This window comes from Gossypium hirsutum, chromosome A11, assembly GCF_007990345.1.
Source record: "Gossypium hirsutum isolate 1008001.06 chromosome A11, Gossypium_hirsutum_v2.1, whole genome shotgun sequence".
In the NCBI taxonomy this organism is placed as follows: Eukaryota; Viridiplantae; Streptophyta; class Magnoliopsida; order Malvales; family Malvaceae; genus Gossypium; species Gossypium hirsutum.
Genome location: NC_053434.1, coordinates 6,358,434 through 6,378,257, shown reverse-complemented (window position 1 = coordinate 6,378,257; position 19,824 = coordinate 6,358,434). Strand labels below are relative to the sequence as shown.

General features: G+C 34.7%; 1 protein-coding gene, 1 non-coding gene and 1 pseudogene across 2 annotated transcripts; 2 read left to right on the top strand and 1 right to left on the bottom strand.

Annotated features, from left to right (window-relative positions):
• Nucleotides 1-280: 280 nt before the first annotated feature.
• LOC107924017 (LRR receptor-like serine/threonine-protein kinase RPK2) lies at nucleotides 281-4,639 on the top strand. The gene is made up of 3 exons (XM_016854267.2): nucleotides 281-3,895; nucleotides 4,071-4,148; nucleotides 4,266-4,639. Exon 1 carries the CDS (start codon nucleotides 783-785, stop codon nucleotides 3,819-3,821), a length of 3,039 nt encoding a protein of 1,012 aa, XP_016709756.2. The 5' UTR covers nucleotides 281-782; the 3' UTR covers nucleotides 3,822-3,895; nucleotides 4,071-4,148; nucleotides 4,266-4,639.
• A 250-nt stretch (nucleotides 4,640-4,889) lies between these two features.
• On the bottom strand, nucleotides 4,890-11,894 carry LOC107924018 (uncharacterized). The gene is made up of 11 exons (XR_005904777.1): nucleotides 11,661-11,894; nucleotides 10,105-10,461; nucleotides 9,879-10,014; nucleotides 9,491-9,604; nucleotides 9,297-9,380; nucleotides 8,988-9,001; nucleotides 8,826-8,892; nucleotides 7,887-8,043; nucleotides 7,258-7,418; nucleotides 7,048-7,174; nucleotides 4,890-6,763 (listed from the first exon to the last, which is right to left on the bottom strand). It is a non-coding gene; the product is annotated as an uncharacterized protein (transcript).
• Nucleotides 11,895-19,770: 7,876 nt separating this feature from the next.
• LOC121209872 (LRR receptor-like serine/threonine-protein kinase RPK2) overlaps nucleotides 19,771-19,824 on the top strand; it is a 3,545-nt pseudogene continuing 3,491 nt past the window's right edge.

Sequence of the window (19,824 nt, the reverse complement as noted above, 5' to 3'; positions counted from 1 at the left end):
TTCGGACCGGGCCTGGGCCGAGCCAAAAAAATTTTACTCGTGGCTTGGCCCGTTTAAAAAATGGGCCTCTTTTTTTTGCCTATACTCATATTTTAGACCTATATTTTTATCCAAACTCTCTCATTTTTTAAGCGAGCCTTCGAGCCAGGTCAGGTAACCTGGCTATGCACACTCTATTGCTGACTTTATATGGATTAAATTGCTGAAAGGGTGGAGAGATTTTTTATGAAAGAAATTAAAATCACAGAATAATAATAATTGAAACTCATCAACTGAAGAAGGGGAGTGAGTGTTACTGATCATCCGTGTCTCTGCATGGCATATTGGCACGTGATTGAGGTGTGGAGAGAGACGTCACAAACAAGAAAAAAAAAAAGGTAATGTAAGAAAGAATCCCGTTCCTCACGCCGGCTATGTTTGTCTTCTTGTTCCCCCTCTTTAATCTCACCGGCCAATCTCTCTTCTTGTTTCAATCTTCGTTTGAATTATTTTTATATATTTGTTTTCAATGGTTTTCTTAAAGTTAAAAACACTAACAAACAAAAAGTAAGAAAGGAAGAAAATTTGGTTTTCAAAGATGAAACTTGACCCATTTTGGCTCCAATGAACAATGAAGCCCTTGCCTTTCATTTCATTTTCACTTGTGGTGTACCTCTCTGACACTTCTCATTTTTTTTACATTTCACCCCATTAGTAGTTTCTGTGAAATTCTTGCCGGCCATCTCTTTCATCTTCTTTCTTCGTTACGTTCTAATCTGTAACAACGGAACCCCAAAAAAACAATGGCATTTCTCTGGTTTTTGCTCTTTTCTTTCAGCTTCACACTCTCAAAATCCTCCACTCCCGACTCTGCTATTCTTCTCAGCTTCAAAGACTCCATTTTTTATGATCCGTCAAACCTTTTATCCACTTGGAACTCTTCTTCAAGTCACTGCTTATGGTATGGTGTCAAATGCGCTAACTCCTCCGATAAAGTGATAGCTTTGTCGCTTCCCCACAATGGGCTTTCCGGGGAGATCCCTGGTGTTATTGGAGACCTTAAGTTTTTGCAGGTTCTCCAAGTCCAAGGCAACAATTTTTCCGGCCAGATTCCGGTCCAGATAAGCTCTATTTCTTCTCTCAATGTTCTCAACTTGTCTTTCAACTCATTTTCTGGTCATATACCAGATAAACTCATCGGTAACAGCAACTTGAAAGTTATCGACTTGTCCAATAATCTGTTTTCTGGTAGGATTAGTGTTGATAATTCTAGCAGGTGTGAGTTTTTGACTCATTTGAGCCTGTCTAATAACTCTCTTGTTGGCAATATACCCCCTGAGATTGGAAATTGCAAAAACTTGAGGACTTTGTTGCTTGATTACAACCTTTTAGAAGGCAAGATTCCAGCTGAAATAGGCCAAATTACTGAGCTTCGGGTTCTAGATGTTTCTAGGAACAGTCTCACTGATGTAATTCCAAAGGAGATAGCAGACTGTAAGAAATTATCAGCTCTTGTGCTAACCAATTTGATAGATTTCGGTTCTGATGCGAAAACAAGTTACATGGATGGTTATCGAGGAGAATTCAATGCATTCGACCTCGGTGTTCCTTTAGAACTATTTTTCCATTCTAGTTTGGAGGTCTTGTGGGCGCCAAGAGCCAATCTTCGAGGGGGGTTGCCTGCTAAATGGAGTGAGTTTTGCTCACTCAGGGTCCTAAATTTGGGGCAGAATTACTTTGATGGTGTGATACCAGAAAGCATTGTGATGTGCAAGAACCTTACTTTCTTGGATTTGAGTTCCAATAATTTGTTTGGGTACCTTCCTTGGAAGCTAAATGTTCCTTGTATGACATACTTCAACATTAGTAGGAATAATATTTCTGGTAATATTCATGGATACAACAGGAAAGGCAGCTGTGATGGGTCCATGGTTTCTCATGTTCTATCGTCTAGTTCCACATGGGTTGAATTCGAGTATGGTAATCTTCCTTTTTGGGGTTCTAAGATGGGGTTGATGATGGATGAGAGTTTTGCAGTACTCCATGATCTAAGCTGGAATAGTTTCACTGGCTCGATACCGGTGTTCTTCATCGCAGATCAGTTATTGGCTAATGATAGTAAATTTTCATACAGGTTGCTACTGAATAATAACATGTTCAATGGTTCTTCTCATAGGGAGCTAATATCTGATTGTGATAAGTTGCAGAGTGTCTCGGTTAACTTGAATGAAAACAAGATAGTAGGTGGGATCGGGAAGACCTTTTTTCTTGATTGTGTACGGCTAATAGAGTTTGAAGCAGCATATAATCGGATTGAGGGATCCATAGATCCTTGTATTGGCAACTTGACGATGCTTGAATGGCTAGACCTTAGAGGAAATAGACTCTCTGGATCTTTGCCAAATCAGCTGGGGAAGTTGAAGAACCTGACATGGATATCTCTTGGAGACAACAACTTAAGTGGAGAAATTCCACCCGAACTCGGTCAATTGGCACTGCTTAAGGTTCTTGATCTTTCCCACAATTTTCTTACAGGATCCATCCCTGCTAGCCTAACAAATGCTGGAAATCTTGAAACCATTTTATTAGACCACAATCGGCTTTATGGGGAAATACCCCCATCTTTCTCTTTGCTTTCTCATCTGACTGTTTTGGACCTTTCTTTTAATGACCTTTCCGGTTCGATACCAAGACTCCTGCATCAGACTAATTGCAGTTCCTTTAGAGGTAATAGACTTTTGCAGGAGTGTTTATTTTCTGCAGTACCCCCAGACGGGCCTAGGGGTCCATCTAAATTTCAGAAAGGGAGGAATTCGGAACCTCTCATAATTGCAGCCATAACTTCTGCTTTTGTTCTGCTTTGTATGGTTGCAGTGGCAGTAATTATCTGTCGATTTAGAAGGAAAAAAGTTAGAAGACTTGGTGCTCTTGAAGGAAAAGTGGTGGTGACTTTTGCTGATGCTCCAAATGAGCTGAATTATGATAATGTAGTTAGTGCTACAGGTAACTTTAGCACCCGAAACCTCATTGGTATGGGTGGATTTGGATCAACTTACAAAGCAGAGTTGGTCCCAGGCTATCATGTAGCTGTAAAGAAGCTTTATATTGGTCGATTTCAAGGTGTTCAGCAATTTGATGCAGAGATAAGAACACTAGGAAGAATTCGACATAAGAACCTTGTAACTCTTATTGGATATTATGTTGGGGAAAATGAAATGTTTTTGATTTACAATTACCTTTCTGGTGGAAACCTTGAGACTTTCATTCATGACAAGTCCGGAAAAAACGAACAGTGGTCAGTTATCTACAATATAACAGTGGATATAGCTCAGGCTCTTGCTTACCTCCATTACTCGTGTGTTCCCCGGATAGTTCATCGAGACATCAAGCCAAGCAACATTCTGCTTGATGAAAATCTTAATGCCTTCCTCTCGGACTTTGGGTTGGCTAGGCTTTTAGAAGTTTCTGAGACCCATGCCACCACAGATGTTGCTGGCACATTTGGTTATGTAGCACCAGAATATGCAACAACATGCCGGGTCTCCGACAAGGCAGATGTGTACAGTTTTGGTGTTGTAATGTTAGAATTGCTGTCGGGGAAGAAGTCCCTTGATCCATCATTTTCTGAGTACGGAAATGGATTCAACATTGTTGAATGGACCAAGTTGTTGGTCAAGGAAGGGCGTCCTTCAGCGGTGTTCTCTGCTCAATTGTGGGAAGCTGGACCTAGGGAGAATCTCTTGGGAATGCTTAGGCTTGCATACGCCTGTACAGCGGAGACACTTTCTGTTCGGCCTTCAATGAAGCAAGTTCTTGAAAAATTAAAGCAGTTGAAAAACTGAAAAGAAAATGATGACAGGAAACATAAAATTGGCTTTTGTCCGCAGATTCTTCTGCTTCCATATGTCGAAATGAGGTAATGCAGAACTAGAATTGTTGCCAATGCAAATGTTAATAATCTATCTAGTTCTCTTTAGAGGTTATTCTGGAATATTTTCTCATACATCAAACAAGATCTAGATGCTGTTTTGTACGGTTACCGTGCAAAAGTACTGTGGTTCTAATCCTTTTCTGGTTTGGTTTGTTTGCAGATGACATTGGAATGGAACACTATTCAGTCTTGCCTCGGCAGCCATATTAATTGATTATCTTTTATCTCGTTTCCTAAGGTTACCTAACTTGTCCATTATACTATTTCTTTTATTTCTAGGTTAAAAAAAAATCGATTTTGAGATTAAACTGCTCTCACAAATTAATCTGCTTGTCTGGTTTTTTTCTTTTTGCAGAACGGATTTGCAGACGGTTGTTGAGATGGTGCAATTGCATAGTTCATACTAAAACATCAATGAACAGCTACAAATAATGGCAACTTGGATCGTCATTATTTCTAGATTCAATACAAATATATGTAGATGATAGGTTGATTGTAAGTAATAGAAGTATATGATATGCAGCAATTTTGGTGAAGACATTATTACTGCAAAATTGTCAAATGTGGCAGTGACTATCTGTTTCAAATTTGATTGTAAGTAATAGCAGTATATGATATGCAGCAATTATGGTGATGACATTATTACTGCAAAATTGTCAAATGTGGCAGGGACTATTTGTTTCACACTTTGAAATTCTTTGTAAATATTTACATACAAAGTCCTTGTCATTCTGTTGTACTGCTACCAAATCCACAACCCCATAAAAACACATTATTCAACTAAGAGACAAAGAAGCAGCTGTAATTTAAGCCTCCAACATTATTGAATATAAAGTTATGATACGTAAATCTACCAAGTATGAGATGCCATGCCAGGTTTTTTCATCCTTCACAAGTCACGACTTACCTCCCACCATCCCACCTAATAGTTTGTGTTTGTTTTGTGTTGAGTTCAGTTGGCTCTTTGTATAGGTAAATATTTAAATACAAAGTCCTTGTCATTCCATTGTACTCTTACGAAATCCACAACACCATAAAAACACATTATTCAACTAAGAGACAGAGAAGCAGCTGTAATTAAAGCCTCCAACATTATTGAGTATACTTGATATAGTCAATGGGATCAAACGAGGGAATATGAAATAAGGAAAAAGAAAAAGAAACCTAAGTTGTGATATGTAAATCTACCAAATATGAGATGCCATGCCAGGGTTTTTTCATCCTTCACAAGTCACGACTTACCTCCCACCACCCCACCTAATAGTTTGTGTTTGTTTTGTGTTGAGTTCAGTTGGCTCTTTGTATAGGTATGTACTGAGACCTAGCTTTGGAATCTTGTAACCTAGAAAGTCGATTTCTCTACCATCCCTCTAAAAATAATTATAGGAACGAACCACCAATCACATGAAGTACTTGTTCAGCATATCTCGCAATCATCCAAGCCAGTTCATGAATGATGAACTTTAGGCCTTCCACTCCTCAGAAACAAAATTAAAAAAAGGACCCTTTCCATGACCTTAAATATTGTTTCCCCATTGGATCACGCAAAGCAGGATTCTGATGTTGTATGTTCATCCATCCTGAATCATCAGCAGCCATCAATGAGGAAGTTGTATCACAAGTACCTAAATAATCGAACGGAAGAGCAGCTTGCTGCATACTATTTCCAATTATTCCAGAAGGCCCCCCCCTCACCATTCCATTGTTCCTCTGTGGAATGAACTGCCCAGTAGAGCCCATTGATACATAAGGGCTGCTCGAATGAAATTGGTTACAGTGAGATAGAACACTAAAAAAGCTCTGATCTGCATTGCTTGCACTCATGATACTCTGACTTTGGCCACTAAAACCATCTGAACCAGCCCATCCACCACGAACTGGAACTTGATGCTCTCCAGTAAACCAGTTTTGACTCAACAGTTCTCTACTGTTCAACGGATGTTGGAAAGGCGCTGGCATGCGGGCAGGAGTGACTGCCCAATCTTGCATATTTTCTGAAGGCAGGTGTTCTTGCCTCAGTGACAAGTACCTACCCCCAGTGGAGTAAATATTTTGTGGCATGTTCTGTCCCATATAAACCTCATTCTGCCTCTTTTGCCTCTCCTCTAACAGCAATGATGACTGCAACTGCTCCCGAAATTGCCCATTAAAATGACCATCTCCCATCAATAGATTTTTTGGGGGCTGGAAATCTAGCCCTGCCTGTTTCTGCTCAATATGATATGGTGGCACTCCCTGATCTTTGAAGAAAGATTGAAGCATCTCATTTCGGTCCTGATTTGTATAACTAAAGGAACCATCTTCAGAAAGTCTATGCAACATATCCTTTCCATTATTTTCTTTGTGCGAGTCTGATTCCAGATCAATCATTCGGTTCTGTTGGTCTTCATTGTCTTCATGAATAAATGGCAATCCACTGGTAGATGTGCCTTTGTGGCCAGCAGTAGAATCATGGTAAGAGTGTGGCATGCTATCTGCTGGCCAAACAATTTCCGCAGAAGAGACGGGAACTTCCTGACTAACAGTTGCATCAGCAGTGTTCAAATTGTCTGAGTGCTCGGATACATCTGAAGATGCAACATCTGAATTTGAGAGGTTCTCATTGTTTTCAGACTCTGCATAATTGCACAACCGGCCACTATCAATAGAAGAAATCTGCTGTGGAGACTGATTCTGTGGTAAGGCCAGACTAGACTCCCCATCTTCCATGCTGGACTCACTTTCTATTGCTTCAGTATCCTTTTGATATTCGAGCAACTTCTCAGGATCCTCTTCCTCTACATCTAGAACAGGCAAATTTGTAACAACATTGGCTTCCTGATTCTGGACCAATGTATCTTCATCCTCTTCATCCTAAAACACCAAAAAATATCAAGATTTTAGTAGCATACAGGATGTTCAAAGCTGCTAAAACTTCTTAGCAAAGTGTCAAGAAGATAAGTTGTGAAGCATATGCTATGGCTCAAGCCCCAACAACCACCACCCCCTAAAATATCAGGAAAAAAAGCGGAAAAGATGTTCAAAGCCCATAGAAAAGAAACACAGATCCAACGAGTTTTGATGAATGTCAAACAACAGATTGCAAGTAAGGAACTATACATATACAAGTGGTGAGAGTTAAAGACATGCAAACAAACCTCCAGCAGCGTATCTAGTTTCTCTTTCATCTCTTGCTCCAACAACCTGGTTATTTTCCATTTCTGCGACTGTATCTCTCTCCAGTTTGCATATGATGCAGGGAGATCTTCCTTTACCAGTCTCAACCTATTTAAACAACATTATTTTGAGCAGAGGTATAGTGAAATTTTCCAGAGTTCAAGAAAGGATTGTTTACTTTCAACACTCACCAATGTTCATGCAACCTTCTCTGCTCTTCTTCCACGAATACTTCATATGGTTGCACATGCAAGGTATCGATGTCACCTAAAACACGGGTGAGAGACCTAGATTGAATGCTTTTACCAGACTGTTCCATATTCTTAAAAAGATCATGTTGCTTCTTGCTTATCTGAAACATATCAAAGGCAAATTACCCATTAATAACCTTAGGAAGAACAGGAGAACGAGAGAAGGCTGAAAAGTAATAGACACTAAAGAAATCCTCAGTTAAAGAATATAACAGGAGGGTATATAATACAAGTATCACTGGTATATAGTCGTTATTCCTGCCCCACAGTATAATGGTGATAACTGAGAGTTTACTATAAACTATAAAGGAGTGACAAGTTAACCAAGCAGAAATGAATCATATCGCAGTAGAAACAATAAGCTAGGAATCTGGCCACTGGTTCGGCTCAAAAAAGGAAGCTTTCGAAAGTTGCATGCTTCCATCAGCCAATCAAAAGTTTAACTAATAACTAATCCTATATCAGAAAGGGTAATTCTAATCCAAGGAGATATTTGTTCAAGATAAAAGGCACCTACTCAAAATAATCCTGTAATTTATAATTTTATACCAATTAAAGCAGCTGCTGACCTTAAAACATGACATGTATTTAGCACCATCACAGTGCTGAATATTGTGCTTGCGTATCTTGTCACCTTTTTTGGGTCTTGCTTCCAGAGTCGGTGCATAATCTGGTGCAGTCAAGAGCATTTCACCTTTGTCCTTGATGATCCTTTTCTTGTACATACTAATATCCATGACAACTAATAAGATTATTCACCGTGAAATAAATATAAACAGAGTAAAACTAAGAGAAAACTAGTCCAGCCACCATTACAAATTCCGACCAGGAGATCTAAATGCTGCAAAAGTTTCTTAACATGGTTATGGTACACATGAGTGTTGTCAAGGCATGCACCCAGGCACGCCTGCACCTTGTTCCTTAGCAAAGTTCAACAAAATGCCTCAGACCCTTCCAGTCGAGGCCCAATTGATCAAGTGCACGCTTGGTGTGCCTAGGTACACTATTTGTAAGGCTATAGGCATAGAAAGCCTACCTGATTGAAATTCCTTTTAATTTCCTTTGTTTTTCCCAGTTTTCATTGATATACTTTACTAGTAATGAAGGGATGATAACAAACTCTATAATTCCCAATATTTGAGCATTAAATTCTCTATAATTCATAATGCACATTGACCGATAAAAGAGTTGCATGTTCTGTAGATAAACAAAACCACACTTTAGAGTTTATCTTATATCTTAAGCCTTATATATTATACACACACAGACTTGCAAAAACTCACACATATACATATCGCGCTTTACTTCACTCAGACTAACACTTTTCTGTGCCTTGTGCCTGAGGCAATAGAATGGTTTTAGCGCCTAGAGTGCACCTTGTGCCCTTGACAACACATAATTTCTAGTTCAGAAAAATGACAAGATTGAGAACCACCTAAACCACAAACAAAGGTAAGAAATAATAATACATGCAGCATGGTGGTTCATGATGGAAAAAAAGAGACTACCTTCTTTGTATCTTTCCATCCTTCAGAGCAGAAGAGTTCTGGTTATCACTACTGCATGCTTTCTCATCTGCAACCCAAGAAGAAGATTCAGAAGTCGCTGTAACATCTTGCTCAACGTTGCCAAGCTAGATTCATTTGAATGTGAGAAAACCCTTTTCTTACCAACCCTTTTTGACCTATCAAAGGAATTGATTGTAACCAAAATGAGATTTGATTTTAGCACATAAAAAGAACTAAATGTTCAATAAAAGGGTAAGCACAAAATTTCAATTCTTCATTTTTGTTTGGAACAACCAATCTCAAGGGAAAAGGCTCAAACTGAGAAAACAATGCTATCGTATTCCCTATCATGATGATGTTATGCAATGAAGTAGAGAAACAAGTTACACCGACCAATTTCACAGGGAAGAACCTTCCTCTGCCAAAACCAACCACTTTCCAGAAAATTGAAACACTGTGGCAAATACAAACCTCCATAACTTCTGCACAATTTCTTGTTCTGGGTCTTTGCAGCTTTCCCATTTTTCCTTCAGTTTCTGCAGATAATCTATGGTACTGCCACAAGAAGCAACACAATTGTTGCAACCACATTATTAGGCACCAAATGCACCTTTGCCAAAAACAGCCTATATATTCATGGGTAAATTTAATTATTTTTCACATACTCATTATGGTAGTCCTGTAACTCTGAGTAGTAAGCTTTCTTCTCGGCCTTCAAACGCCGTTCCTCCTTAATAACTTTATCAGGGTGAAGATGACCCGAACAAAGTGATGCACCCCTGTAAGCAAAAATTCCAGTCAAATCTAGCAGATTCAAACTCTACATTAGAATCCCTGAATATTATATCTCCTGAAATAGAACTAGAGAGACAAATAGTAAATACCCCAAGAGCTATAACTTCTTTATAAGGAAATCCAAAGTAGTAAAGTTGCAAAATATATGCTTATGGGTAAATGTATTTGCCAATGGACAGCCAACAGAAACTACAAGAAGATAGGATCCATCATCCACAGAGTGAAAAAAGTGTCAAGAGGGAATATACATATACTTACCATTTAAGAAATGATTTCCGAAGTGAAAGTTATCTCCAGAAAATAAGGCTCGCAGAGTCTGCTCTTTGTCTATCCCTGTGGGAAGAAACTGCATCAGAAGATTTCTCTCGTTTTCAGACAGACGAGTCTGCCAAACCTGTAACAATTTCATGTAAATTCCAAGAGGCATGAGATCAGAAGACAGAGGAGATTAGAAGCAACTGGTTATGAATAATAAGAATATTACCTGATACGAAAGCACCCTTTTCAAGTTCTCTAAGTCGAAAATTTCATGAGGTAGAGTCAAAACATCTGCCAAGACTTTGTGGTAATGTACTGTGGAATCTGTAAATGGTCTTAAATGCCGCCAACTTAAGCCAATTTGTTCCCTTTTGGCAACAACTTTTTTTTGGTTCCCGTCCCACTCAAGGGAAATACAAGATTTTGTGTTTAGATCATTTCTTGGAGACTCTAGTTTTTTCTTTTTGGTTCTGTATTGGACCCAAGAATTGCAGCCAGCAATGCTTGCACCATTCAGTCGTTTTCTCCGTTGGTCAGCTGCCATTGATATCAGATGTCAAAAGAAAAGGCAGCAAACATTTTCCTGCATGTGCAAACAGAAACCAGTACTAAATTGTATGCAACTGAGGAAAACCATTGAACCATTAAAAAAAAAAGCAGTACACCCAAATAAGAATCACCATCAGAACAATTCATAAGACTGCTTAATTAGGCAAGCACAACCAATCCACTGCCTTTAAATGCATATATACACAGAAAAAAATATATCAGAAAAAAAATTTAAGCATGTTAAAAACAAATTTCTAATTTGGTTTCTGCTTTGCATAATAAGGGACCCCTACTGCTGTCAACCAATAATAATCCACCAGAAAAGGAGCTTCACAACCATAGCAGCAGGCACAATACATAATCTGAAGAAAGCTGTACACCCACATCTTAATCAACTTTGAATTAGAACAATGCATAAGACTGTTTAATCAGACAAAGCACAACACATCCACTGCTTTTAAATGCATATATACACAAAAAGGTGCATCAGAAAACAAATCTTAAGCATATTAGAAAAATGTTAAAGTAATATTGTAAATAAAAAAGATCTGAAATTCTAATTTGGTTTCTGCTTTGCGAAATAAGGAACCCCAATTGCTTTCAACCAATAATAATATGCCAGAAAAGGAGCTTCACGACCATAGCAGAAGGCACAGCATCTAATCCGAAGAAACAGTCCGCCTGCCTCCCGCAAATTAACCAAAAGAGGAAAATTGATTCTGATTTTTTCTATTCAGTCTTACTAGTCAAAACATGAATCGGATCCAAATGAAGTAAGTACAGCAATAAAGCTAACCAAGTTAAAAATTTTCCCTTTACACCAAGTATTTACTCAACTAAATATTTGCAATTCAATTTAACAGAACATTCAGTGTGCAGCATATAGTAAACAATGGAAGATATAGAAACTTTATCCACAATAAAAATAACTAACAACGGCGGTAATCCAATACAGGGCAACAAAAAAAAGAGAACATCTTTATAAAATTCAAACAATTACACTTTAATTAAAATAATCAGCAAGCACCCAACAAAAAAAATGGCCCGGAATCAGACAAAAAAAAACCCATGAATAACAAAAACACATTGAATCAACAAACAAAGCAAAAAAGAAAAACTGTTTGCCGAGTCTTGAAGAGGAGATATATTGAAATAAAGGAAACCCTTTTTTGTAAATAACAAAACAATCAAATCCGAAAAAGATTTCTTATGAAAGAAGCAAAAAAGAAGTACCTTGGAACGAGTGGATTGAGAAAAGGCAAAAAGAAAAAACAGAGGGTAAACGAAGGGGGAGAGAAAAGGGACGTGAAGAATTTGGGATTAGAAGAAACGGCGAGAGAGGAAAAAAGAGGAAACAAAAGAGAGGGTTTGAGGTTTATCCAATAAACAGAGAGAAAGGCAAAGAGGAGAGAATGTTAAGAGATAGATAGAGATAGAAGGGAGAAGAGTGGAATAGAATTAACATTGCATTACTTACAAAGAGGGGAGAGAGAGAAGGGGGAGGGTGGTGGGGGCGGGTGCGGTTTTCGGAACCGTTATGTGAAGCCATTGAATCGTTCGTTCTTTGGCGCCTAGCTAGCCTAGCCTAGCTCGGCTCTTGGCTTTCACAGTCTAGCCGCTTCCTACACCTCGCCTCGCTTATATAATTTTAATTTTAATTTTATATAATTTTATATTTAATTTTTTTATTTAATTTAATTGTTGTAAATTATTAACATAATTATTGATATAATATAATTTTATATTTATATATTGCGTATATAAATAATTACATTTATTCAGTATAAAAATAAATTGATGTATTTATTTAAATATGTATGATTAAATTAAAATTAAAGTTTTAAATATACATTTGAACCAAAATTAGAGTTTTACGTATATAATTGCATTAAATTAAAGTTTATGTATACAATTACACATTAAATAAAAAATCATGTATAATTTTAAAATTATCCCAAATAACAATCGTACCTATTAATTATCTGAGTTTTTTAAGTACTATACCAAATAGAATATTTATTTAAAAATAAATTAATTTAAGGATTTTTTAAAAAAAAGATTTTCTTACATAAAGAGATTTTCTTCCATAATAAATTAGAATGATAATAATTCACTGAACAATAGCAAAAAAATAGAAAAATATATCAAATTAATAAAATGAAAATGATATTTAAATTGTATGTCCTAATGTTCTAACTATTGCATGTGTGGCCATCATAAAAGTCTAGTGAAAGACAGATATGCTGTAACGCCCCCTAACCCTATACCGTCATCGGAACAGGGTTACGAGACATTACCAGTCAGTACAGTCTAATTTCGGTCATTAATTAAAATAAATATTTACACACATCCTAGTTTTAAGATGTCGTCCCTTTAATGGGCCCTCGCGGTCCAATATGAACAGTAAATTTAATTCGGAACTAATTTAGAATCACTACGAATTTTTAGTAAATTTCAAAATTCATACTACATACCGTTGCCAACCATAATTTACTCATTTCATGATCTACAACCTAATGACTCTCATAAACATCCTAGGTACATGCCATTACCAATAATTAACACACTTTACCTTAATGAATTCGGGATCGAACTGGGATGCTGATTCAACGTTCTATCTTTACTAAACCTGCGCACGGAAACAAACCGTACGCTGAGTATGGTATACTCAGTGGTATTTCCATAATCCGAACACTTAATAATATAACAATTAAACTTAAAATCACAATAACAATTATAAGTATTCATTTATTTGTTTATAGATAAATTTTCAATTACTTACCATATAAATTCTATACAAGTCATATAACAAACACAATAACATATTTGTTCAATTCTTTTCATTTACTTACCGTATAAATTCTATACAATATATTCACAATTCACTTGTTTTCACACTTTATTTCTTAACAATATACCATTTTAATTCATTCTAACATCAATCATCATCCATTTGAACTTCACTCATTTCATGAACTTTTGGTTCATGTTTTCAATCTCATATCTCAATTTCAATTCTCAATTCAATTTCTCATTTCATTCCAATAGCTCAATCAATCAAATTCACTCGACTTATCTTTTCACTTATTTAACCCTATTAACAAGACTCGGACCTTGGCGGATACACGGATCCAACCAAACACACCAATATGGCACCCAGTGCCTCATCGGATAGTTCGAAGCAATATTTGACACCCAGTGTCTCATCGGCCTAACCGAAGTAAAGTTGGTACCCAGTACCTCATCGAATCTATCCGAAGAAATATAGTGACACCCAGTGTCTCATCGACTCGAGGTCGAAGAATCCCTGAACACTTCCAATCCTATGGCATGCCAACTATATCCGACTCAGCCCGATACTGTTATAGGGTATTCAATTCACTTTCAATTTTTTTCAATCAATACACATTTTAATTAATCACATAAATTCATAATTCAATACAATTCAATTCACTTTTCAATAACAAATATCCAAATATCACAAATCTCATATTTAAAATTTTCAACAATTTATATTTCAATTCAATTCAAATAATCAATATATATTCAATATTCAATATATATATCTATATATATACGCCAATTCAATCAATATAAATTCAATAATTTCATCATATACTATATCAATCCATTTCATTTGCAAAACACAATATTCTTACTTCAAACACTTAATATACATATTAAGAATAAATTCACAATTAAGTATTAAGTTCGGATTATAGAATACAAACCGTAATTTCGAGCTAACTCCGTTGACTTTGTCTTGTCCTTTCTTAGCCGAGATTTCAAATTAAACTTTGAGCCTTGAACCCAAATTTTCCTTTTTCTTTTTCTTTCTTTCTTTCTTCCTGTTTCTTCTCTGTTTCGTTTGCTTTCATTCTGTTTCTTATGTTTCTTTACTTATTTATATAATATAATATATATATAATATACTATAATATAATAATAATTTAATATATATATTTTACACATAAAATCTCAGATTTTTATGTTTATGCCGCCTCACTTGGACAAATGGCATAATTGCCATTTTGGTCCTCTTCATTTTCTTTTATTCTACAATTCAACTTTCATCATTTATTCAATTTAGTCATTTTTCCTAATTACTCTTATTAAACTAAATTTACTTAATTAAACTCTAATTAACCACTCAATTGACTTCGTAAATATTTTTAATAAATATTTACGAATCCATTTTTCAGAAACGGAGACCCAAAAATATACTTTTTCGGTAACGGTAAATTCGGGTCGTTAATATGCATACAATAACTATAAATGAGCAATACTAGAAAACCACTAGAGATGGATCATCGTGGTCAATTGCTAATAACAATATCTTAATCTTGCCATTGTTAAATTATATTGACAATGAACTCTAATAACAACAAAACGCAAGATGCTTCCAAAAGCTCTTAGCATTGATGGTGATAAATCAATCATCAAAACTAACATAATAGATGTTATGTAGGTCCAACCTTCTACAAATGCTAAAACTACAACTATGAAGACCAAATACATCACTTGCACAATATCAACATTTTTTAAGTAGTTTTTGTTTAAAAAAAAACAATGTACCTTTGAATTATTATTTATTAACATATAAAAATAAAAAATTATTTTAAATTATTCTCAATTGAGTTGGTGTGACTTGGTTAAGTAGCACTGAACTCACTAATTTATATTTAATTGAATTAGTGTCATCCATCAATCAAATTCTAATTCAGTCAGAAAATAATTAAAAATTATATTTTAAAAAATAAATATATTATTATAAAGATGTGTTCATGTTTATATTTTTATGTATATAAAAATACAAACAATGATATTTGAATTTGATATAAAAAATTTTAAACCTTCGACGTATCATTTTAACCAAAATTTATTTATTCGATATAAATTTTAAAAATTACTTTTTCGTTATTTTTTTTATTTCATAAGTGTGTCATAATCGAATGGATCTTACATAAGTATCGGTTTGTAACATTTGCTTTTTAAAATTTACAGCAAACTAGATTTTAAAATATAATGTTTATTTGATATTAAATATAATTTAGTTATTGAATATTATCATTTTAATTTAAAATTAATAAATTTATTATTACCAATGTGTAAAATCTTTTTAATGAATTTAAATAATTGCTTTCATCTTAAACTATTTTCAAGATTTTTGTGAAAGATTTTTTATTTGAAGAAAATTGGTAATTAAGAAGATATATTATTTGTTAATTATATAAGAATGATATATTAGTGGGTTCCATAGAATTGTGTGTAATTGAATCACCCAATTACACTTTCAATTTCTTAGATGATAATGAGAATTGGAGTAATTACACCAAAATCTAAATTTTTAAAAAATATTTTTATACAAATTATAATAATTATATTATAGTATGAACACGTACAGTGTTTATTATGGTTTTGACAAAAAATGTATTATAAATCTTAATAAATTATGTTATAAAAATAATTTATGTATTTTATAAAGTTATGATTGAAAATTTTATTATAAAAAGTTATGACTAATAAGTATTGACATAATTTATTAGTGCCATACTATATTTATAAAAATAATATATTTATTCATAAAATGTTATGATTTTTTTATCTTAACTTATTTATAAAATAGCTTTCTAGATTATGGGCAAAAAATTTATTATTTATAAGATGAACAATTTATAAATATTTTTTATAAAAGTTATATATTGTAATTTTATTTTAATTTTTTACTTAATTTAGTATTATGAAAAGCGATATACTAGCTATATATATATTTTTAAATTAAATTTGCAATTAAAGCTATAAAATTATTTAGTCTATGATCCAATATTTTAATGTCGATCAGTTATACAAATATAAAGATTTTCTCAATCATTGGTGAGGTATAATATCATTGAGGATATATCAGATACAAGCATATAGATAGTTTGCAACTTTTTAATTTAAAACATTTGAGGCTTCTAAATATGGTCAGAGACATTTGTTGTTCTAAAAATATTTCTTATTAAAAACATTACTTAATATAACATAAAAAGAAGAGGTTGTCATATTAGATGTACTATTTTATTATTTCAATCATAAGGTAGATTGAGATTATTTATACTTGAAAGAGTACATGAAAGAAAATATTAACGATCTTAATTCTAAAATTCATTTCAAATGCTGATGAACTTGGTAATGACCATATAAGATGATAATGAATATATGTTAAATATTAAAGAGGAAATAACCCAACAATACATACTAGACATTTTGATAAAATTGCATATGATGTTTATTTTTTTGTTATTTTTATTAGTAATAATCCTATTATCATACTAATATTTTTTATAATATTTAAAATATCTTTATACAATATATGGTTGAATTATTTGTAGTAGAAAAAAAGAAGTTTGTCGTCCTAGAAAAGAAATAAAAATTTGATTTGATTTTTTGTTGAAGTAATATTATCGGCTCGGCTATTAGCCTAGTAAGGTGGGGAGGGGGTTGACGGTAAATAGCTTAAAGGTCATTGGCTCGCGTGGACTTTTAGTTCTCAAGTAAACGTTGTATATTTTCTTTAATCTTATATTACTCTTCCTTATCTTTACATTGCCTTAACCTCCACCTTTTCCCCTTTTTTCAATTTCATCCCTCACTTTTCAATTCTTGACATTTATTTCATTCAGAAAATATCATCCTACTTTTCTTTCTTTTTTTTAAAATATGCACACTTAATTTATTAATGAAATAAACTATTTTAAAAATTAATATAAATAAAAATTTAATAGGTGCTATAATATGTCTATAACTAACATTTGGATCGAAAAATGTCTGATTACCTCTGTATTACTAGGATTTACGTTATTTAGATTTACTTATTTGTATGTTAATTTTTTTTTATTTGGTTTGATTAGTTAAAATGTAATTTTTTTTATTTGGTTGAGAGAATATGAGAAGATCAGACATAACACAAATTTTTACTAAATTATTTTTAATCACAATAAAAATAAATAAATAAATTAATGAAGAGAATAAATAGATATTATGAAAATAAAGGAAAAATTTAAGGATAATAAAAAAATATTTAAATTTTCAATTAAGAAATATAAAATAATAGGAAAACCTCTTATCATAATTAAATAAATAAATTAAGGAATATGGTAGCGTTTAACTTTAAAAAAAAAGTTGACTTGTAAGATCGATGTGGTTGGTGCAAGAACAGATGGTGAAACCTGGGCCATCCCAAGTGGCTGACCACTGCAGCACCAAGGCTGGGGCAAAATACACTGCTTAACCCAGGCAGCTCAAGTGGCTGAGATAATACCTCTTGTGCTTTTGGGAGGATAATGGCAACGAAGATCCCATCCCACATCCACACGCTCTCTACTCCTTCACCCTCCCTTCCAAATTCACCAGCACACACACCTACCACCTACACCGCCATGGCTAGGTCGGGTTCTCAACCCCTTCCAGTTCCCAAGACATCATCTTCCTCGGCTGTCCTTGCAGCAAACCATTGTGTCTTCTTCTGCTCTTATGGACCATCCAACATTATCAACAAAACCAGATTCCCATGTTTTTTTCTTGCAGAGACTGCGGCTATTTCATTGTCTAGCTACTACACTTCTCTTGGTCTCGTTTGTCATCTCTGTTCCTGGCCTTTGGTCACCTCCATAAACGCTCAGTTAAATCCAAATTTTTTTTTTTTTTTTTTTTTTTTTTTGTAAAAAAAAAACATTCAAAAAGTAGTTAAATACTTGTAATTTCTTAAAAAAAAAAAAAAAAATCCTTGTGGATTTTTTTTTAATTGGGTATTAAAGAATAGTAACGGCAAAAACCACATGTCCCAAAAAGTTTGTAAAAAAAAGAAAAAATAAGCATCGGTACTTGGCAGCAAAAACCCCCCCCTGGGTTTGGGAGCCTTGCAAGCGTTGCCTTGTGCTCACTATAACTTTTCCAGATGTTGGAAATAACTGGTTCTGGGATCACTGTTCTAAGTCCATTGGCGTAAGCACGCAAGCTCTATGAACATAACCATTTTCCTTACTATTTTTTTTTCTGGAATTGTACTTTGAAGCTAATGCTATCTTATTATCTTGATGGAAATACATATATTTGCAGAGGAGCTTATTACTGGAAGCGGGCATCGAGAAAGGAGCAGATCAAAGTAAAATACTGGTTACTGATGATGGGACTGTGAATGAGATTGTTGTTCAAGGGGATGACCAGCAAGTAGATCAATGAGAAAAGAACTCAAGCTCAGTGAAAAGGCATGGTTTATGTAAAGGGCCTATTCGAGAGATGACAAAGATTGTGATATTGCAGATTTTGACAGTTTCATTGAAATGCACTCCACCGGCCTATATGTATGCTTTTAGCCATAAATTTAGGCTTCTGGGAGTAGACTGGCATCTGCGTTACTTCACCTGCAATTTTGTTACAATCTATAAAAATTAAAAGGTTGAATTGTGGTTGTATACTGCAAATGTGGTGTCCCTAACTGGTTTTTTCTCTTCCATAAATGGTGATGATTGTTTTTTGCCTGTTAAATGCATTTGATAGGGCTTCATAAAAATGTTTCAAGAACAGTGAAGCATCATTATGTTGCAATAAGAAATCAAATAATTTAAACACCCACAGCATCCACGTATGGCAATAGTCAAGTCTAAAGAACAATTATATTTGGTTCTCCTCAAAATCCGGGAAAATTATTCAGAGTTCAGAGAAATATCACTGGCTGCAGTTGCAATTATTCAGTTACAAAAAAACACTAACAATGCCCTCAAAGTCCAAGGCAGGAAAAGCAAAATTCTGTAACAAACTTCGCATTATCTAATAAAATTTTAAAAACTTATGAGAACCCAAGGAACACTACAATTCTTAACCGATAAGCAGTTTGCTCTCATCCAAGAAGGTGTAAGTGGTACTTCCAGGTTGTATGGTGCGGACCCTTGCGAATCCTGCCAGAGACATTCATAATGGGAACCATGGCAAGGGCAAAACCATCCGCATAATCACCAGCATTTGCAAGGGAATGCAACCCAGATGTGTGCAAACCCCAACAACAATTAACCACTCTGGATTCTTAACCCTTGCTGCATCCTCCTGTGGATCACGAAGAGACCCTAGATCAACACTGTTCGCTAACTTGATATCCTCGTCAGTTCGGCGCCTGATGAAGACTGGCTTTCCACGCCATTTAAACAGTTACGGTGCTGCCAGGTTCAATGCTGGAGAGATCAACCTCGAGAGAAGCCAGTGCAAGAACATCCTTACTGGCTGACATGCTCAGGACAAGCTTGAGGATGAGCAGACGGATAACAGATGCGTACACAACCTACACCTGTCAGGACAAATAGGCCAAATGCCCGCTTGCTGGGGTCACCAGGAGGAAAACGTTCATGGTTGTATTCATCAT